Here is a 20,326-nt window from a genome sequence, read left to right as displayed (position 1 = left end):
CTAGCTGATTTTCCTTCAGGTTCTCTTAATTTCTTTGTTGTTGGCATCCAGGCAGTGTACTTACTAGCCAATAACTGAATTTTACTCAAGCTGGCAGAATTGCTAGTTCTTATTTCTCAATTTTTTTCACACTGGGAAAGTTGTAATTATGCTGTTGATCAAGTGTGCAGTCATCTTGGATGTCTCCATGAATCTTTTGAGTTTTGTTTAAATTGTTTTCATTTCACATCTGGAGCTTTTCTCTCTGGGTCTCTTCTGAAAAAGAGCTACTTAAACAACCCCATTGGACTTTCCTGGTAAACAAAAGCAAATAAATAAATAAGTATTATGTGTTCGGGTAGCTAAAAAAGAACTATCACTGAAAGTGAAAGTTTATATTATAAAGAAAAACCTGATAATAGAGCACCCTCATAACTGGTTCAAGTTTTAAAATGTGAGCTAAAGGAACTGCAGGCATGAAAAACAGATCTCCATTACCAACATTGCTGCAAATGGAAGTGAAGAACCATCCTCTCTGATCTATCTGTATTGGGGAAAAACAGGCTAAGCAAAAGAGCTAACAGGCATCATATGAGTGATGATCATCTCAGTTGTAATTAAGTGAGGGAGCAGTGGTATGTCAGATACTTAGTGGGTGGAGGGGTCTGTAACTCGAGCTACAGGCATTTTCAAAGTGCTAACATCATTTTATTAAGGCATGGAGGTAGAATAGCTGGACAATAACTTTCAAATGGATAACACCCAGTACAAGCTGAAAACATCAAGCTGATCAATATACACAGCAGAGATGTCCTCAGTTAGCCTAACTGGTGTTTAGTATGGCTGTCTCTAATGCAAAGCAATGCAACAGTTAAGTTAATACTGTGTTGCTTTTTCTGTACTCACAGCATAGAAAATAAAGACTGTATGGGATTCTTTAAGAGCAATTTAATTTATGAAAAGGTTTTAGTAAGGTCCAGTCTCAGAGACTTTACACACACACAAGCACACACACATATATACATTTTTCCATAAAAAAAAGCACTCAATAAATATTTCAAAATTTAAGTGTAGGTTTATTAAATTTCACACCAAAACAGTAGGCAAGAGAAATGCATTAAAACAGCAGACCGGTTTTACCCATTGGCGTCATCAGTGCTAGTAGGCAAGTTCAACCCAGAAGGTTAAATACACAGAGATTTAAAGTGACATTAAACTTAAGCACATGCATCTTGATTTTAAACATTTACAATGTCCATTAGCTCAAGAAAAAGTTTAATCACAGAGAATTCTGGATAAATAGTCATAACTATAAACTCTCATAAAAGAGTACTGTTCTGGTGTGAAGGCTAATAAACCTACACTTACATTTTTAAATATTTATTGAGTGCTGTTTTTGTGAAGTTATGAATTTATTTGTATAACTGAGAACCGTTGGTTCAGTCCATGCACCTGTTGCTGTTGGGAATATATATATATATATATATATATATGTGTGTGTGTGTGTGTGTGTGTGTGTGTGTGTGTGTGTGTGTGTGTATATATATATATATATATATATATATATATTTTTTTTTTTTACACACACACACACACACACACAAAAACAGATGTTCCTTCTAGCCAGGTGGCTAGATGCACAACACACACACCCCTTCCTCATGCCCAGCCATTCAGGTCCCATTTCTGTGCCCTGCCCCCGACTCTCCTGCACTGCACTGCATTCAAACCACAGCTCTGTATTGCTGTGAATGTGGACTGAACTGTAGGGGGAGAGGGATAGTTGCTTTGGGCACAAAGTGTTAGGGGAAGCGATCAGCCAATCCTGATTTGCATTTGCATTTACAGTCAAACCTGAACACTGCAGTGCTCCATGTGTGATCTGAACCGTAGCAACTTCTTCCACAAACTCAGGCAATTACAGACCCATAAGTCTGACCAGCCTCATATGCAAAGCCATGGAAAGATTTATCATGGAACTAATAAATAAGGACATAGAGAACCTCAAAACACTGGACCCATCTCAGTTTGGATTTGGCAAGGGCAGGTCATGATTAATTAACCTGCTGGAAAAGGTCACCAAACACTGGATGAAAGTAAAACAGTACACAACACATACCTCAACCTGGCCAAAGCTTTGATACAATTCCTCACTTAGGCATAGTAGAAAAGCTAAATAAAATGTGGACAAGTCCCTATGTCACCTGCTGGATTACCAACTGTCTCACAGATAGGACTCAGGAAACCAAAATTAGGAATGTTATAGCCACAAAGAAACCAGTCACCATTGGAGTCTGCAGGGGTTCTGTGCTGGGACTTCTCCTGTTTGGCATCTACTTCTCTGAAGTAAAACCCAAAACCAAAGAGCTCTTGCTGACTAAGTTTGCAGGTGACTGCAAGCTAGGAGCAGTCACTGAGTTTCCCAATAACTTAGCCAGAAAGGCTTGACCCAAATGGATAACTGGTACCAAAGTAATGGACTGAAGCAAAATGCCAAAAATGTATTATCATATCCTTTGGGAAGTCATCTACCCCAGGAAACTACCACATTGTCAATACACCTCCTAAGAGTTGACCCTGTTGTTTGGGATTTGGGAACTTATGACGACAATGACCTAACATTTGACCAACATATGTACATTGTCATAAGAAAGTTTTTATATTGTATAGCTTATAAACAAAAGAAGTGTGTCTAGATCTAGAGGTGTCAGTGCCCACCTTTATTCAGCCCTCATTAGACCAATCACTGAGTATAATGCCCCTTTTGGCATGTATCTGTCCAGACACAAACAACAACTGGAAAGCCTACAGAGATACCTTACTAAAAGGATGCAAGGCCTAAACAATATGTTCTCAATGAAGTGTGTCAAAGCCCTGTCACTATACTCATATGTTACAGACTGCTAAAAGGTGACATGTGTCTGACATACAAGGGACCCTTCGACCCATTACTGATGGATTTGGTGCACATCAGCAAGTCAAATAGCATCAAAAATACTCAGTCTAAGGATCTAAACCTTTTCTCCAACATCAACAGAACAGTTTGGAGAGACAGGTAAGAATTGCAGACTATGCTGTTGCTCTGGAATAGACCTCCCCATCCATGTAAAACAAAGTTTATCTCTGTCCATACTGAAAAGCTTGTGGTACGGGATTTTAACTTTTGTTATTTTCATCTCGCAAAAATAACGTTCAGGATTGTGGTCTTTCCACATTTGAAAGGGGATCCATATATATATATATATATATATACACACACACACACTCACACACACACACACACACACACACACACACACACACACACACACACACACACACACACACACACACACACACACACACACAGGGATAAAGAAGGTGTCTCCCACCACAGATCTTCCAAGTCATTTACATTTTTGATCTATATTTATTGAGGTTGTATTCAAACAGAAGGATTAATTATTCAACAGGCCTCATCAAGTACCACTTTAAAGGTTATATTCTTAATGTTTGATGGTGATGTTTCACTTGATTTATATTATTAGCCTTAGTTAGTTTTATAATTATGTTTGATTACGTTCTGAGTATAAATATATTCTTTATGTCCATTTTCTCCTGTTTTGATGAACTATGCCTGCAGATCAACCTGTTTGCTATTTTGTTCTTTGCATGTTTGTTTTACTAAATTCAGCTAGTTTACCTTGTACCTTGGCCATAGCTAAAAAATGTCCTTTCTTCCGGTTAATTCTTCCAGTTCATTTATCCAGCCATCTAAAGAATACATAGATAAACAAATATTATGTTCTTTAGAAAAGCATTTCAGTACACAGGGTAACCTTTTTGAATATAACCTCAATAAATATAGATCAAAAATGTAAATGACTTGGAAGATCTTTCACTTTGCAAGACAACACAGACTCCTGAATTCTCCCTCCCTTTTATAATCTGTTTGCATATTGGTCTGGCTGGCTGTAGAATTAGGAAAAAACATTAAGGGAACAACTAATAAGGCTGAAATCAGTTGGCCAGGCTATTAAAATCATGTAGTCACAATCCTGATGCATTCCTTGTTGGGTTGCAGTTCTACACACAGTCTAAGAACAAATTCCTAGTTTTCAGCCTGGGGTCCAGGCACTAAAATATGTCTGGCAAGTCAAATGAAAAGGAAGAACGTGAAAAGGATGATTTATAACTACATGCCAAGTAACAAATAATTTGAATATTTTTTAAGTTTCATAGATTGTAAAAAATAACTCGGTCAATTTAAAGTGTAAAATCATTGAGGCTACTAGAAGTTCTTTCACTTTGAAACTGGATTTGCTATACTACACAAAGTGTAAGAATTCACTTCTTTAATAATGTATTTGTCATGCTTACAGGCTTTGTTTCTCCCATAATACAGTTGTTTACTTTTAAAAGGGTCTTAAAAGGTCACCTTGCTAAAAAAAAAATCACTGATGTTTATTAATTAACTATATCTGATAGTTGTTTTATGTTGAGCAGTGTTTCATTTTTTGAAAATAGGCATGGGTTATTTGTTTTGAATTATTTGTTACTGATGTAAATATGGAACTTTTGGACATCACACTGGAAGATATAAGGGGATCCTTTATTAAATATAGATTATTTAGGAAAAGTACTTTAGCCAGTAACTTTTTGCACACTAGTAACACTCATCCCCCTTATCTTGTTCAGTCATTACCCTCAGGTGAGTTTAGTACATTAAAAAAATACTTTGAAGCCCTTTCAGGAGTGACACAGAAGGCGGAGTCTAAATTACTGGAGAGATGACATTCTAGGTGTAAAACTGAAATATTTGGTGATGAGAGGAATGATAGGCCAGTTAGATTTGCATCCTTTTCCTCACATGTATATTGGGACGATCAAGATGAACATTTATATTCTGTGACTCAGTAAACTATGTTCACCCAAGTGTTTATTGATGTTATTAAAATGAATTGGCATATTCTGATGTCAGACACTGTGTTAAGGAATGTACCCAAGCTACCTGTTTTTGTCATATTGCTGAGGTTTGAACATCGGCAACATTTTGCCTTATAAAATTGCACCTAAAAGGAGAATGGTGAGGAATTCTGATATGTTTAGATCTGACAGATGTAATGTGTGGAAATATGTCTTGCATGAGTGAGTTTGGGGTTAATGTCAAAGTCAGTCTGGTAAGGTGGTGCATGAAATGACATGCAGTCATCAAAATGTGTAATGGTATACTGGAGAAACTAAATGTAAAGTTAATGTACAAATTCAAGAGTATTTTTCTGACATTAAGAAATAAGATTCTAATAAGCTAATTCTATTGTCTATCATATACTTGAATGGCACAATAAAAATATGAATCATTTTGGGTAAACTGTTCTTGAAAGTATTAATTTATCCAGGGGGAAGTGACACTGTTTGTGCTTTAAACATTTTAGAAGCATAAAAGATTTTAAAATTCAGAAGAGAATCATGGCACCTCTTGGATTACATAATGAAATTGCTTGGCACTGTTTGATTTGATAGGATGCATTATTTGAGAAATAATGCTTATTACTATCAAAGTGTAATAACCAGTTGTTTACACAGACATAGACAAATAGCTGGTGCCAGAACCATGGCCTAAAACTCAATGCAAAAAATGCATAATTATACCCTTTGAGAAGATGACTATCCCTGCAGATTGCAACCTTAATAACACTCTCCTAACAGTAGACCTAGTGGTAAGGAACTTAGGAATTCAGGTTGACATTAAACTGAACTTTGATCACCAGTAAGGGCATGGCATCCAGATTTAAGGAGATCATAGTCCCACTATAATCAGCCCCCATTAGACCAATAATTGAGCACACTGGACCCTTCAGCATGTATCTGACCAGGCATTTGCAACAGCTGGAGTAGCCAGAGAGGTTCTTCACTAAAATAATACAGAGATTTAAATAATATGTTCTGTGTGGACTACCTCAAAGCCCTGTTCCTGTACTCTGTCTCCTGCAGACTACTGAAGGCAATCTATGCCTAACCACCAAGGCATTTTCTAATCCAGCCCTGCTCGATCTGCTATACATTCGCAGAGGGAGAGGTATGTGTCTCAGACAGTACCCCTTCTCTGGAACAGACTCCTCATTCATGTGAAACAGAACTCTTCCCTAAGTCTATTCAAATGCAATTTGGGCCAATGGATAGGAAATCACAAATTCACTCCTAGCTTGTTGCCTGTGTCCCTTATGGATGAGCTACTAGATACCCTAAGGCACAAGCACATAGTTCATAGGTTCATAGGTTCATACTAGGCTATCTGCCCTAGGGCATTTATAAGCCTAGCCAGAATGTGTTTGGCTTTCGCCACCCATTTTAAATTTATTTTGTTATGCCCTTTTTTGAGGTTAGTATACTGTGCCTCTGTCTAACAGTGACACAGAAGTGATACCCGGGGTAAACCTACGATCTCCCATCCACTCATCAAGATTCCTCTTGAAGAGAGTCAATGAGAGACTCTGCCTAACCTGGACTGGGATTTTATTCCAGAGTGAAGGGAGCCTCTGGGTTATGAATCTGTCCCTCCAGCATGTCCTATTTATTTCAGTGCTGAGGTTCAAGTCTCTCGCGCCCGTAGCTCGATGGGATTTGGATTTTCTGAGGTGCAGCATGTCCATTAATTCCGGGTTGGACATGGCTTTATTCGTCAGGCACAGATCGCCTCTGAACAGGCGGTATGCCACTGAGTAGAGCTGGAGTTTCTTTAACTGGGCAGCATATGGCATCTGTTTGAGCCCTTTGATCCTCTTGGTGAGGTACTTTTGGGGTCTTTCCAGTTGCTGCAGGTGTCTGGTAAGGTACATTACAAAAAGGCATTGTACTCAATTATGGGCCTGATGAGGGATGAGTAAAGAGGCACGATGACCTCCCCTGATCTAGATGTGAATCCCTTCATGATTAGGTGGGCTATATAAAATGTTTTCTAACCACTTTGGCCACGTGGTTGTCAAATGAGAGATTGCTATCAACTTGGGTCCCCAGGTCCCTAATTACTTCTTCTGTACTTAATGGATTACCACCTATGTGGTAATTTGTGGGACTTTGTTTTGCCAAAGGGATGACTATACACTTTTGGCATTTAGCTTGAGGCCATGGCTCTGGCACCAGTTGTCTGTTTCTATGAGGCCCTTTTGGAGGATGCTTGTGTCGGCTGGAGAGTCGATTATGGTGCCCAGTTTGCAGTCATCTGCGAACTTGGTCAGCCACAGTCCTTCCGTGTTGGCCTGTACCTCCGAGAAATATATACCGAACAAGAGAAGTCCCAGGACTGAGCCTTGTGGGACACCACTTGTAACTGGTTTGGAGTCTGACATGGCTCCAGCAATTCTAACCATGTGGGTTCTGTCCTTGAGCCAGTTTGCAATCCATCTAGTGACATAGGGGTTTATATTTAAGCTGGTGAACTTATCTATAATGCCCGAGTGGGGTATTGTATCGAAGGCTTTTGCGAGGTCCAGATAGGCTGTACGGACCACCTTCCCCTCGTCAATGGCCTTGGTGACTGTTTCAAAGAACATAGTAAAGCCATTCCAGCCCATGGGCATTGATAATTAGAAAAATTGGGGCATGAATGGCTAGGCTTAAAAAGGCTCTAGGACTGTTAGCTTAGTAACCACCTATGATCCTGTGAATTGCAGAATTAAGTACATTTAAATGTATTTAAGTAAATGTGTGAGTTTAGTTAAGTTAATGTTGTAAGAGTTGTGGTGAGAAAGAGGCTTCAGAAGGCAGTGAGGGATATCATCAGAATTAATGACAGACTCATGTCAATCAGACTCCAGTGAAATGACAGGGCAGTATGCATAATATCAGCCTATGCCCCACAGCAAGGTTGTGATAGTGAGGAACATAGTGCATTCAGGCAGCAGTTGTAGGACCTACTGGACAAAACAGGACAAAATGAATTGGTGTTGATAATGGGTGACCTGAATGCACATATTAGGACAGACAGAACAAGATATGAGGATGCCTGGGCAACAGGAATAAAAAAGGAGAGGCCATCCCAGACTTCTGTCTAGAAAATGGCTTGGTAGTAGCCAGTGCATGGCTCAGAAAGAGAGACAGTCACAAGATCACATACAAGAGTAGTCAACATGCAACTCTGGTAGACTTCCTCCTGATAAGGAAAAGGCACTAGGGTAGAATCCATGATTGCAAAGTAATCCCCAGTGAAACAGTCAGCCCACAGCATAAACCACTATTTGCCACAATCAGCTGCAAGCAGTGGTCAGAGAAGGCTCTAAGGTCAACAGAGACCAGGCTGAAGACCTGGAAGTTAACCGGAAAGAAAATACTACAGTTCAAGGACTTTATCAGGGCTCTAGCACCCCAAGAAGAAGTGGAAATAGGTGGAGTTGAAGAAGAATGGCAGTGCCTAAAAACAGCATGCATTAGGACTACAGAAAAGATATGTGGCCTGCCAGGTATGGAAATAAGGTACATAAGGAAAGCTGGTGGTGGAATGCAGAAGTCCAGGAAGTCATCAAAAGAAAGAAGGAGAGCAGGAAGAAGTGGGAGATGGAAAAGACTGAGCAGAATAGGAAGGACTACTGGTTGGCTAACAAAGAAGCTAAGAAAGAAGTTGCAATAGCAAAGAACAGGGCATCAGAGGCCCTCTGCCAGCTTCTGGAAAGTGACTCAGTAAGTGCCACAAAGCAACTATATCAGGTTGCAAGGCAAAGACAGAAAGATAAAGAAGATAGTTAGACACCCTTCATAAGGAATGTCAGCAGCAACCTGCTCACCAGTCCACAGGACATCAAAGGAAGACGGAAGGAGTATTTCCAGCAGCTTCTGAATGAATAAAACCCCACAGAAACTGTACTGCCCCAGAAACAGCCTATGATGAGAGAAGAAGAGGAGCCCACCCTAGTAGAGGTAAGAACAGCACTAAGGAAAATGAAGTCAGGGAAAGCAGCAGGCTCAGATGAGGTCACAGCAGACATGATAAAGATGCTGGGTGCGATAGGGGAGAAATGGCTCCTGAGGGTACTCATAGCAGTGTGGAGAGAAAGGTGTATCCCAGATGACTGGAGAATAAGCATACTTATGCCAGTGTACAAGAACAAAGGGGGACATCCACAACTGCAGGAAGTACAGAGGCATCAAACTCCTATCACATTGCATGAAAGTTCTGGACAGGGTGATAGATAAACAGATATGCAGAGTAGTAGAATGTAAGATGGCAGATGAGCAGTTTGGATTCAGATCAGGATGCAGCACAACTGACCCAATGTTTGCAGTGAGACAGATACTTGAGAAGAAGCTAGAGATGAGGAGAGAGCCCAACTCGGCATTCCTAGAGTTGGAGAAACCATACAACAAGGTCTCAAGAAAGCTGATCTGGGCAGTACTGTGGTGGTTTGAAGTCTCAGAAACATTGGTAGAATTAGTGCAGGCTATGTACAAGGACCCAATGACTCAAGTATGAACAATGTTCGTCCTCAAAGAGAGGTTCCCAGTGGGAGTGGGTGTACACCAGGGTTCAGCTCTGAGCCCACTGCTGTTCATACTGATGATGGACTACATTAGCAAACAGGCCAGAGGGGACAGATCAACAAAGTTGCTGAATGCAGATGATGTGGCATTACAGGTAGACTCTGAGCAAGAACTTCAGTAAATGATAGGAGAATGGAATGCAAAACAGAAGACACATGGGATGAAACTAAACACAGATAAGACAATGTGATGGCAGCAAATTGGGAAAATCAGAAGAAACTGATAATTGAGATAGAAGGGAAGATAGTGGAAGAGGTAAACAGCTTCAGGTATCTGGGAGGGGTGGTTGAGGAGAAGGGAAATCTGAATGAAGAGGTCAAAGCTAGAATCAGAGGGGCTGCAGCCAAATGGCATAGAGTGTCAGGTGTAGTATATGACAGAAGAATGCCAAAGAAGCTGAAAAGTAAGGTGTACAAGACAGTGGTGCGACCAGTACTACTGTATGGTACAGAAACCTAGGCAGTAAAGGCAGAGCAGTTCAAGAAGCTAGAGGTGATGGAAATGAATTGCCTGACAAGGGTGGTAGGATGCACACTGTGGGACATACAAAGAAATGAGGACATAAGAGCAGAAGCCAAAGTAGCTCTGATTGCAGAAAAGATCAAAGAGAACACATTACAGTGGTTTGGAGATGTGTGTAGAAAAGCAGAAGACAATCTGGTGAGGAAGATTTGGGACAGACAGGAAGAAGGTAAGAAGAAACGAGGACATCCAGCAAACAGGTGGATGGATTGAGTCAAAGAAGATCTGCGACAGTCAGGCATGAGTGTTAAAGAAGGCAAGAGTGTGGCACTGAATCAAGAGATGGTGACAGTTAACACGATACTGAGACCTCATGTAGAAAATGTGAAAAAGGGGTCTGATAATGATGATGATGATGACATTTGACCCCTCAAGAAAGCTTGTAGCTAAGGCATTAGGTAGGGGAGAATAAAGTTATTTAATCAACTACTATAATGCATTCAAGTATAAAAACAAAACAAAATAAAATATATGTATATATATTTATAGAAAAACTGTGATTTAATTTCCAACTGTAGAGTTTTGTTTACACTGTAAAGGTTACAGCATTGTCTGCAATAGATAATCAGTTCAGCTTGGTTATGGCTACTTGACTGATACATTGGATGCAGTATTATCAGATGGTGAAAAAAACAGTATTTGTAGAATGCTTTTATCTACTGGGTATATATTGTAGGATAGAAAACTTTCATATCCAATGTTTTAGCCCATCAAATGTCAGTAAGTAAATAGACCATTTTTAAGTTCTCATTAATTCTGTTTCATTTAGTAACTCACCATAGATCTAAGAACATCTCCAATGGCTGACTAAGATACCACTGCCATGGTGTGGCAGACTGTGAGAGTATCCTTGGTTAATGCTTGTTTAATAATTCTAGAGAGTATCCTTGGTTAATGCTTGTTTAATAATTCTAGAGGTATACTACAAGTTGTAGGGGAATAGTTCCTTACATGGAATGCGTGCATGTCTGTATCCGGGGGAATAGCATCCTGCAGTCTTGCAAGGTTTTTGTAATGACCTTTCCTGGTATAAGAGTAATTTTTGACAGACAAACTGTATATTAAGGAAAGGCCAATTAACTTAACTTTATGCCAGTCTTTTAATATACATGCTTACATACCATATTACAGCATTTGCTATAAACCAGATACTGAATAATGGATATCTAAAACTGCATATTAAGGGTTTTTTCCTGTGAGATGCTGTTGCTGAATATCATAAGAACTGAAGCTGTCCCATAAATACGATGCAATGCAGCAAAGAATTTGCACGAATAAACTGTAGTCTTCTGATTTAAACAGTGAAACATTATAGCATTAAATTTTATATTGCATAAGTAAATGGTCTTACTTTGACTTGTCCCAGAAATATGGATGGTTCAACACTTGAGTGATTTTTGGACGGTCCTTTGGAGATTTACTTATCATCCTTTCTACTAAATCCTTTGCTACTTCATCAGTCACATGGTCCAGGGAGTATTTTCCATCAAGAATATTCATCTCTATTCCAGCTGTACTGTCTTCAAATGGGTGATGCCCTCTGGACAGGACGTAATATGCCAACATACCTGCTACCTTTGGAAAAAAAAATTGAAGATGATTCATCCATGTTTTCTGTATATGTTTCAATGCTTCAGATTAAGAAAATAAAAGCATTGGGCTGTGTAGCATTGACTGAGTGGTGTCGAAAGCAAAGTAATAAGCAATAACTGAAACATATTTGTATCTCACAAAGGTGAGATAAGCAAGTAAACACTCAATACTTAATACTTGCCTTAAATAATTAAACTAAAAACATGCAGCCATTCATTATTGAAAGTGTGATGCATCATTCAGTGGCTCTGCCTTTAACAGAGTTAATATAATTTGAAATTTGAACAAGTAGCTTGATTTTTATTTTATAGCCATCAGGTTTGATATTTTTTATCTTGAAAGTGCTACATTAAAAAATTACATTAAAGAGATGCCCAGAATAATAAGCATTTTAAATAAATATAATAATTTTTCCAGATAATGTTTTACATTGCATGGCGCTATAAGGAACACATTCCAGTATTCTGTTTGGTTAGAGGGAGAATAAGCAGGCTCCATCTCTAGTAGTACTTGGTTTTCTCAGCAGGAATGATGTTATTTAAATCTGGGGCACAAAGCTTTGGAAACATCCTGCAGTGTACGTTGCGTGCTTGAAAGCATTCTTCCCAGCCTCCAGTTATTCCATTTGCACAGTCAGCAAAATCCTCATACCACCTAGCTACTACTTGTTGGTTGTAGAAGAGAAGCACTGATTTATGATTGATGTAATTCATGCTTTCATATATATATATCTGCTCATTCAGATGCCCCCTCACAAATCCTACCTTCTTTCCTTGCCATTTCTCATTTTTCCCATTATTAGTACTGTCCCACTGTGGAGATGACGCTGTATCATGCCCTAAAAGAAAAATAAATGTGGTTATAGTTAAAAAAAAAAAATCCTTCTTATTTTTTCTTCTTTTGTTTTTGTATGTATGTGTGTTTGTGTTTATTTCTTTCTTAGCCACCTGTGAGCTTTCCTTTTGTAAATGATATTGGCTGTTCCAATCCCTTCAATTTTAAATCAGTAAGCCTTTTGTCATTAATGGCAGTGAGTAGAGTATCTAATACTCCAGTGTCAAATGTAAAGTAGATAATATGCCCAAAAGAACAATATTATACATATATATATATATATATATATATAATGTATATATATATATATATATATATATATATATATATATATATATATATATATATATATATATATATATATAGGAGTGCTACAGAATCCTGAAAGCCCAAAATCCTGAAGCTCAAAATCCTGAGACCAAAATCCTGAAAGTTCAAAATACTGATTGGGTTGTAGGAACATTTTGCTTGATTAAGTAGGTCTGATTTTAGTAGTCCACGGAACTTGGTTAAGATGAAGTGTCTTTAAGCTTGGGTAGAAAGGACTCCCATAGTCTGGGGCCAAGAACTGAGAATGGATGTTCAGCGGCATAAAGTTTGTGGGATTTGTGTTCAAGGACCAGTAGGATTTGGATTTGTGAGGTTGTATGTGAGGGCTTGTCTTATTAATTTTGAGGTTAAAGTAGGGAGAGTATGTTCATGTAGATCTCCTACCTCGGACTTCCATTTACCAAGCTTGTGTATACTGCTCTGTTTTCCTAAATGTAAAGCAAGCACAAATGTATATTGACATCAGTGTAATTTTATTCTCTCACTTTACTAGCTTATGTATTTATATATAGTTAATATCACACACTTTTTGTATCTTATTAATTGTTGCTTTATGTTTTTGTTATCTTATATACTCTGTATGAGTGGTCATATTATTGACTCTGGGGTGAGACTGAAATTGGTCAGAATTGATCAGTGTTCTACCCCGGTTAACAAGTTCAGTAAATAAATGTTTTTTTATTGTGGTAATGCACTGATCAAAACTGACCAATTTCAGGCAGAGCTTGGGTGAAATACAATATATTTTACAATATAATATATTTTACAAGATATGTAAATTTGCCTGTGTCACAAGCGACGATTCAATAAAGGGGTTAAAAGCAAAGATAAATAAAAGAGGGAGGTTGGCATAATGGTTAAGGTGTTTATTTTACAGGCACAAGGAGCAGGGTTTGATTCTCACATTATGTAACTGGTCAGGCATTTTATCACATAATCAGTGTTTCCCTACATTTAGCCTATCTTCCTAAAGTCAACTGCTCTGTCTCTCTCTTCCTCCCTGTTTCTTCACCTGCTACTTACATTCAGAGCATCAGGGTCATTCTTTTCCTAGAGTCTTGCATATGCCATCATTTTTTTTGAACACTATACAAAGTTAAAATCAGCTCTTGAACGCCTTTCAATGATGAGGCAATGTATGTAGATTTCAAATCTTGGCCATTTTTAGTATTTTGGAACCATATTTTCAAAATGGTATATATGAAATTGTGTCCTAAAAGCTAGGACAGTAAATTTTGTATTTGTGTTTCAAAACATGATTCTACAGTGAATGTGCAATATTACCTTTTTTGTAAGAATATATCAGAAATCTGAAGGAAAACACTAGAAAATATTACATTTTTAGAGTATTGCTTAAAGTTAATGCCTATTGTTTTCAAGGTTCAAGATATTTTTTTTCAGTATGAAACAAGATGTAGCATTTCTAAGCAAAAGCATTTTGTAAGCAATGTGTGAAACTTTTCTTCAACTTTTATGATGAAGAAAGGTCCTCCCCTAGTATTGCAAGTACAGTGGTTGTCACTGTAGAAACTAAGACTGGGTATTTGTACCTGAACTCTGCTGGAGGTGAAGTCATCTACCTCCCCATGCCCCTGTCCTACTAGTTACTGCTGGATGCAAGCCCCCCTCCAAGCTTCTGTAAGTAGCTCAATTAGCCCAAAAAATCCATAACCACTTGTGAGACAGGACAGTTGATAATCAACTGTGTGCACACCCCCCCCCCCCCACTCAAACACACTGGGTTCTCCATCCTGCAGTTTGCGCAGCTCTCTGCACCAAGTACAATTTCCCTTAAGAGCCCATAGGGAATGCACACTCTAGTCCCGGAGCTGGGCTTTCTCTCTAGGCTCCAAATAAGACTCCCCACTGACCACTACATAGCTGAGAACTTAGCCGGGTCTTCCAAACCAAGTCCTCCACCACCCTCTCTGTGAAATCATTGCTTTCAGTGTCCCTGTTCAAAGTAGCTGTCATACACACTCTTTTGAGATTTGGATTTTCACACACACAGTCACACACACACAGATGCCTGGGAAAGCCTGGAACCACTTACCCGCTCTGACATCTCCACCTAGAATATAAGGTAGATTCACTGCCACCACACCACCTGAAGCTGCCTACCTTAAGGCTCTTACAAGAGTACCCAATTACACTTACTAAAATTAAAACTTACACAAATGTGGTGTTAAGCAAGCAACAAGACTTTCAGGAATGCAGAGCTACAGTGCTACTAAATAAATGCAAGTACTCTCAAAGGTTTTTTTCTAAAAAGTCTAGCCACAATGAAAGATTTAGATATATTTAATAATAAATAATAAAAAAATGAAAATACTGAATATCTATTTACAATAAACACCAGAGTTTCAATCATAGGAGATATAAAAAGCAACACTGCTGGAAAGACTCAAAGAGATAAAGAAAACAACTACATTTATCTATTCTCATTATATTTACCTAACTGACTGAAGAATTACTGTTCCCTAGTTACTTACTAAAGCAAGGCAAGAAGAAAGTGGATGACGGTCTTATCAGGTCCCAAACTGAGTGCACACCTCACATCTCCCACTAGTATTCAAATATGATTTCAGCACTGGCTACAGAATGACATCACATCTGGTCACCTGACTCTGTGGTTCCCATACTACCCCGTCACTAGAAACTGAGCCAGGCTCTGGCACTGATGTGTCACAATACACACATAGAACTTTAGCTAATATTTATCACAGCATCTGAAAACTGTAAAACAATTGTGACACTTCCACCATTGCTACATAAACTAAAATGCTATTCCCTGGCAGTATTCAGACATGTGAGATAAAATCTTTATGGCCCAAACCAAGTCATTTAATTTTAGGTTATTGGTATTAAGGTTAGCTGGACTGAGCTTAACCCCTTTCCTTCCAGTGTCCCCTGTTAAAATATATACACTTCATCAGTTACAACAATACAGTCTGACATACGTGTATATTTCTTTTCTGTCCTGTAGAACCCACTGTTGATACAATTTTAACACAAGCAACTTTACAAATATATTTTAACACAAGCATCTGTACAAATTTATTTTTATTTTATTTATTTTACATTTGTTAACCGGGCTAGTCTAGCTGGATATATGTCCATTTTCAGTAGAGGCCCGGGGAGAAAAGCTCCACACATTAATCAACATTAAGAGACATATAAAAAGAATTTTAAGTAAATACGAATATACATTTGGTAATAAGAACAACAAATACCTAAGGCACTTGTTTTTATACTAGGTCAGTAGTAGCATAACATTACATCATCTAAAGATTAGCAGTTAGTTTTCAATAATCAGTCAAAGAGAAAGAGGTAAAGCAGGAGATTTAAAGGGATTAATGTAGTAATACAAGAGAGGGAAAGAGTGAGAAACAGTAGTCTAGTAAGGAGATGAGGTAGGAAGATGGAAAAGAGTGCAGGGGAGAGAAAAGGAGGAGTGAGGCAGAGCGTAAAAGTAGAGCAATGGGGCAAGAAAGGGAAATAGTGTGTATAGCTAGTAAGCATAGTATATAGTTATAGTTATCACAGCTATCAGTTTGATATTCAAATGACATATAATTCTTTACAAAACTCCAGCTAGCTATGCTGGCACATGTTACACATGCACTGCCCTACTCTCCCTGACACAGCTGGCAGTATCTCACATCATCACACATATTAAGATTTATGTATTCCTTAATTTCATCTAAATAATTATTCTCATCTTAGTCCATAATGTGTCAGTTCTTTTACACTTCAAAAATACATGTTTATTAGTTTCTTCTTTATGACAATAATTACATATTCTTTCACTTTTTTATATGGCATGTTTGCTTAGACTGGTAATTTCCTTATTGAGACTCTCCTTAAAAGATCACAACATTGTACTCTCTTTTTAAATCTATCATTTCTTGCTTTTATAGCTATGATTTTCACTTCCTTCAATGCTTTCTAAAGGTATACATAAAAATATTTCACCATTAGCTTTTATATCACTTCCTTTCATCTATTAAATCTTCTGTACTGATTTTCCACATTACAATTTTCTTTTGATATACTTTAATTTCTTCATTTATATACTGTTTTCCTCTTTTACAACTTTTAATTATATCCCATAATTTTTATAATTGTTTTCCAATAATAGACTTATTAAATTGCCATTTTTTCCTTTAACCATTTAAGAATCCTATATAAATCTAATGAAACTGCAAATACTACTGGATTTGTAAGTCCTAAACCACCATCCTCTTTTGCTGCATACAGCACACCTCTCCTTAGAGGAGTAAGATGAGATCCCCATATAAATGAGAAAATAGTATTAATATATTTTTCAATTGACAATGACATACCAAACGCATTAGCTATATATTAAATATTTCTTAATACAACAGAGGTAAGCAAATAAACTTTTTTTTCTTGAGAGAAAGTTTAAGAGACCTCCAAAAAGAACACATATTTCTGATTTTTTTCATAATGTTTTCCCACTGTAGCAATACATCTTGTTTTCCAAATGTAATACCTTTAATCCTAACTTTATGCCCTAAACATTTACTTTTTCTATGTCCAAACAGATACCAATTTTATTCAAACATAAATTAAACTTGCTTATAGCTTCTTCCATTCCATTCAAACGCTTAGTAACTATAATGATGTCATCTCCATATGATAACATTATAGGTATATCAATATCTTCTTTTGTTCTGTATCTAACATCATCATCTACTGAATTAATATACCTAGTTATTGCATTCATAACTAGTGAAAATATAATGTTACTAAAAGGACATCCTTGCCTATACCGCTTTTAATACTTATTTCTTCACTCAGCCATTCATTAATTAGAACTTTAACTTTGTTCAGTGTATATGCTGTAACACACATTTCTTATTTCCATACTTAAATTATAAGCTTTGAATATATCCAACAGTATGTGATGCTTAATAGTATCAAAAGCTTTGCTTAGCTCTCCTACCATAAAATCTTTTCTTGTCTATTTACTATGTCATCTACAAGTTCTCTAAAACTCATTAATAATTATTGACATCCTTTTCCTTTAACACTATATATTGAATCCAATAGGATATTCTTAAATTCAGATTCCATTCTTTTCTGTAGTATTTTTATAAAGATTTTATAATCAGTATTATTCAAAACAATAGGCCTCCAATTTCATATATCTTTTCTCTCACATTTTGTTCATACAAATTTAAAAATTCCACTACATAATTCCTTATATTTAAATCCTTCATTAAACCACTCATTGAATACTTTTATGAAATACATCTTTTGACTTACTGTCATGTTCTTATACATTTGATATTGTAAGCCATCCAAACCTGGTGATGTATGCACATTTGCTTGTCTTAATACTACATCTAGTTCTTCAAATTTTACACACACACACACACACACACACACACACACACACACACACATATATATATATATATATATATATATATATATATATATATATATATATATAATTTATTTATTTTTTTCAAATCTGTATTTTCTTGCTCAGAAAAAGTTTGTACTTTCCATGATATCCTTTTTTCTTTAATAGTATCTTTAAATAAATTTTTTATATGTTCTACAACAATATACATTATAGCTCTTTGGTCTTTCTGTACTATTCCTTTTTGTCTATTAATTTTCTCACTATATTTTCCTTAACTATTTTATTTAAATATGGAGCTATCTCTTCTTTTTCACATTGTAGGAGATATCTTTGTTTATACAACAGATTTATTTTATTTTTTTCTTGACTCATTGCAAATAACTTATTCCTTAAACTATTCATTTACATTCCTTTCTAAATTTTTAAGAAGTTCTTCCCTTAACGTAGTATAACTTTTTTCACTTCCTTTCTCTTTTTAACTTGTCATCATTGATAACATTTTTATATTTCTTTTTAAAAGACATCCACCTTTCAGACCATTTTTTTATAGAACTGTTGCATACTTATGTGAACTTCCCATAATACTAACTTTCTTTTTTTCACCCTCACCTACCCACTCTACTTCATTCTTTTTAGTCTTCTTTCTATCTTAACACTACTAACTTTGCCTCTGTAGACTATCCAGTAAGCTTTATGGTCTGAAAATCCTATGTCTAATGTACCTTCATTTTTATTTCACATCCTTCTGAAAGCAAAAAAATAATGTATGTGCATGCTATATATTCCTTTACTATATGTCCATAAATTGTTCTTCCATATTCTTAACTTCCCACATCTCATATTTTCTATAGCTTTTTTGCATCATTTTGTTTCTTTTTCTTTTTCCAGTTACAATTGAAGTCTCCTACTATAATAACTTCCATATTTATAGCAATGTAATTCAATATTAAGGCAGACAAACCTTCTCTTTGTTTATTAGTTACATATGCATAAAATGCAATTATTCTATAGACTTTATCCTCCATCTAACATCAATAACCATAATCTCAACCATTAAAATTATAGTAATATCAAGCACCTTAACTCTCTTTTTCATAGGTATTGCTATTCCTGAACATAAATCTTCCAGTATATCTTATTACCCCACATATATTCTGTTTGAAATCTTTTTTCCTTCATTAAAAATCTTGTAACTTCTTGTATAATGATTTCACTATCACATTTTACACCAGTCTATAATAGCTAGTTTTCTAACTATGCTCTTAAAGCTGTTAACATTCAATAATAATATCCTGCAATTACGATTATTTTTATTTAGAAAAAATATTCTAAGGAGAACAAATAAAACATTCATCCTTTTCTTTCTTCTTTTCCTTTGTGTTTAATACAGTAATTTTTCTCATTCTGACTTTCACTCTTTTACCTATAGAATTTTTCTTTTCTTTTTTTACTATATTCCAGGTAATATCTTCTTTTTCACTAACTTCAGTACCTTCTTTTATATTTAATTCTTGATTTTTATATGTCATACTTTTATCATAATTTTTTGACTGTTTCCTTCTGTATTTTTTCTACATGATTTTGTCCCTGTTCTTCTTCACTTACTACTTACAAACCCCTTGAATTTGTTCGGACGCAGTAGCTTCATATATTTCTACTGCCCTGTCTTTACAATCCATCCATATATGATCGACTGTATGGCATTATAACATTCTAACTCACATTTTTTGCATCATGACCTATAACATCACATATAAAACATTTCCTTTTTGTACAATCAACAATCAAATGATCTAATTTTCACAGCAGGAACAAGCTTTACATACATACATACATACATACATACAAATGTTTCAAGCATGGGCAATAAAGCCCTTCTAGCTTGCCAATATGCCAAAAACACTTGTTCCCATAATAAATGTCCAGGCTGTTCTTAAAAATATCTACACTAGTACTTGCTTTAAGGTAATTTGGTAGTCTGTTTCAAGAATCAGCTACTATGTCAGAGAACCAATTAGTTCATAGGTTCATAGGTTCATAGGTTAGTACTAGGCTAACTGCCCTTTTGGGCCATTAGAAGCCTAGCCAGTTACCCTCATTCCGATAGAATCTTCTACAAAGGTTGTCTGATGATTCTCTAGTACTATTTGATAACTC

The 20,326-nt window shown here is 36.5% G+C and overlaps 1 protein-coding gene across 2 annotated transcripts in view; it reads right to left on the bottom strand.

Moving 5' to 3' along the window:
• Nucleotides 1-20,326, bottom strand: part of LOC122799199 — a 215,204-nt gene that overhangs the window by 114,152 nt on the left and 80,726 nt on the right. For both annotated transcript variants that reach the window (XM_044068102.1, XM_044068103.1), the window contains one exon: nt 11,366-11,589. In XM_044068102.1, coding sequence (XP_043924037.1) covers nt 11,366-11,589 — 224 coding nt within the window. The remainder of the gene's footprint in view (nt 1-11,365; nt 11,590-20,326) is intronic.

This window comes from Protopterus annectens, chromosome 4.part0 (genome assembly GCF_019279795.1).
Source record: "Protopterus annectens isolate FY-2018-M chromosome 4.part0, PAN1.0, whole genome shotgun sequence".
NCBI lineage: Eukaryota > Metazoa > Chordata > Ceratodontiformes > Protopteridae > Protopterus > Protopterus annectens.
This window is presented reverse-complemented; position numbering and strand designations above follow the sequence as displayed.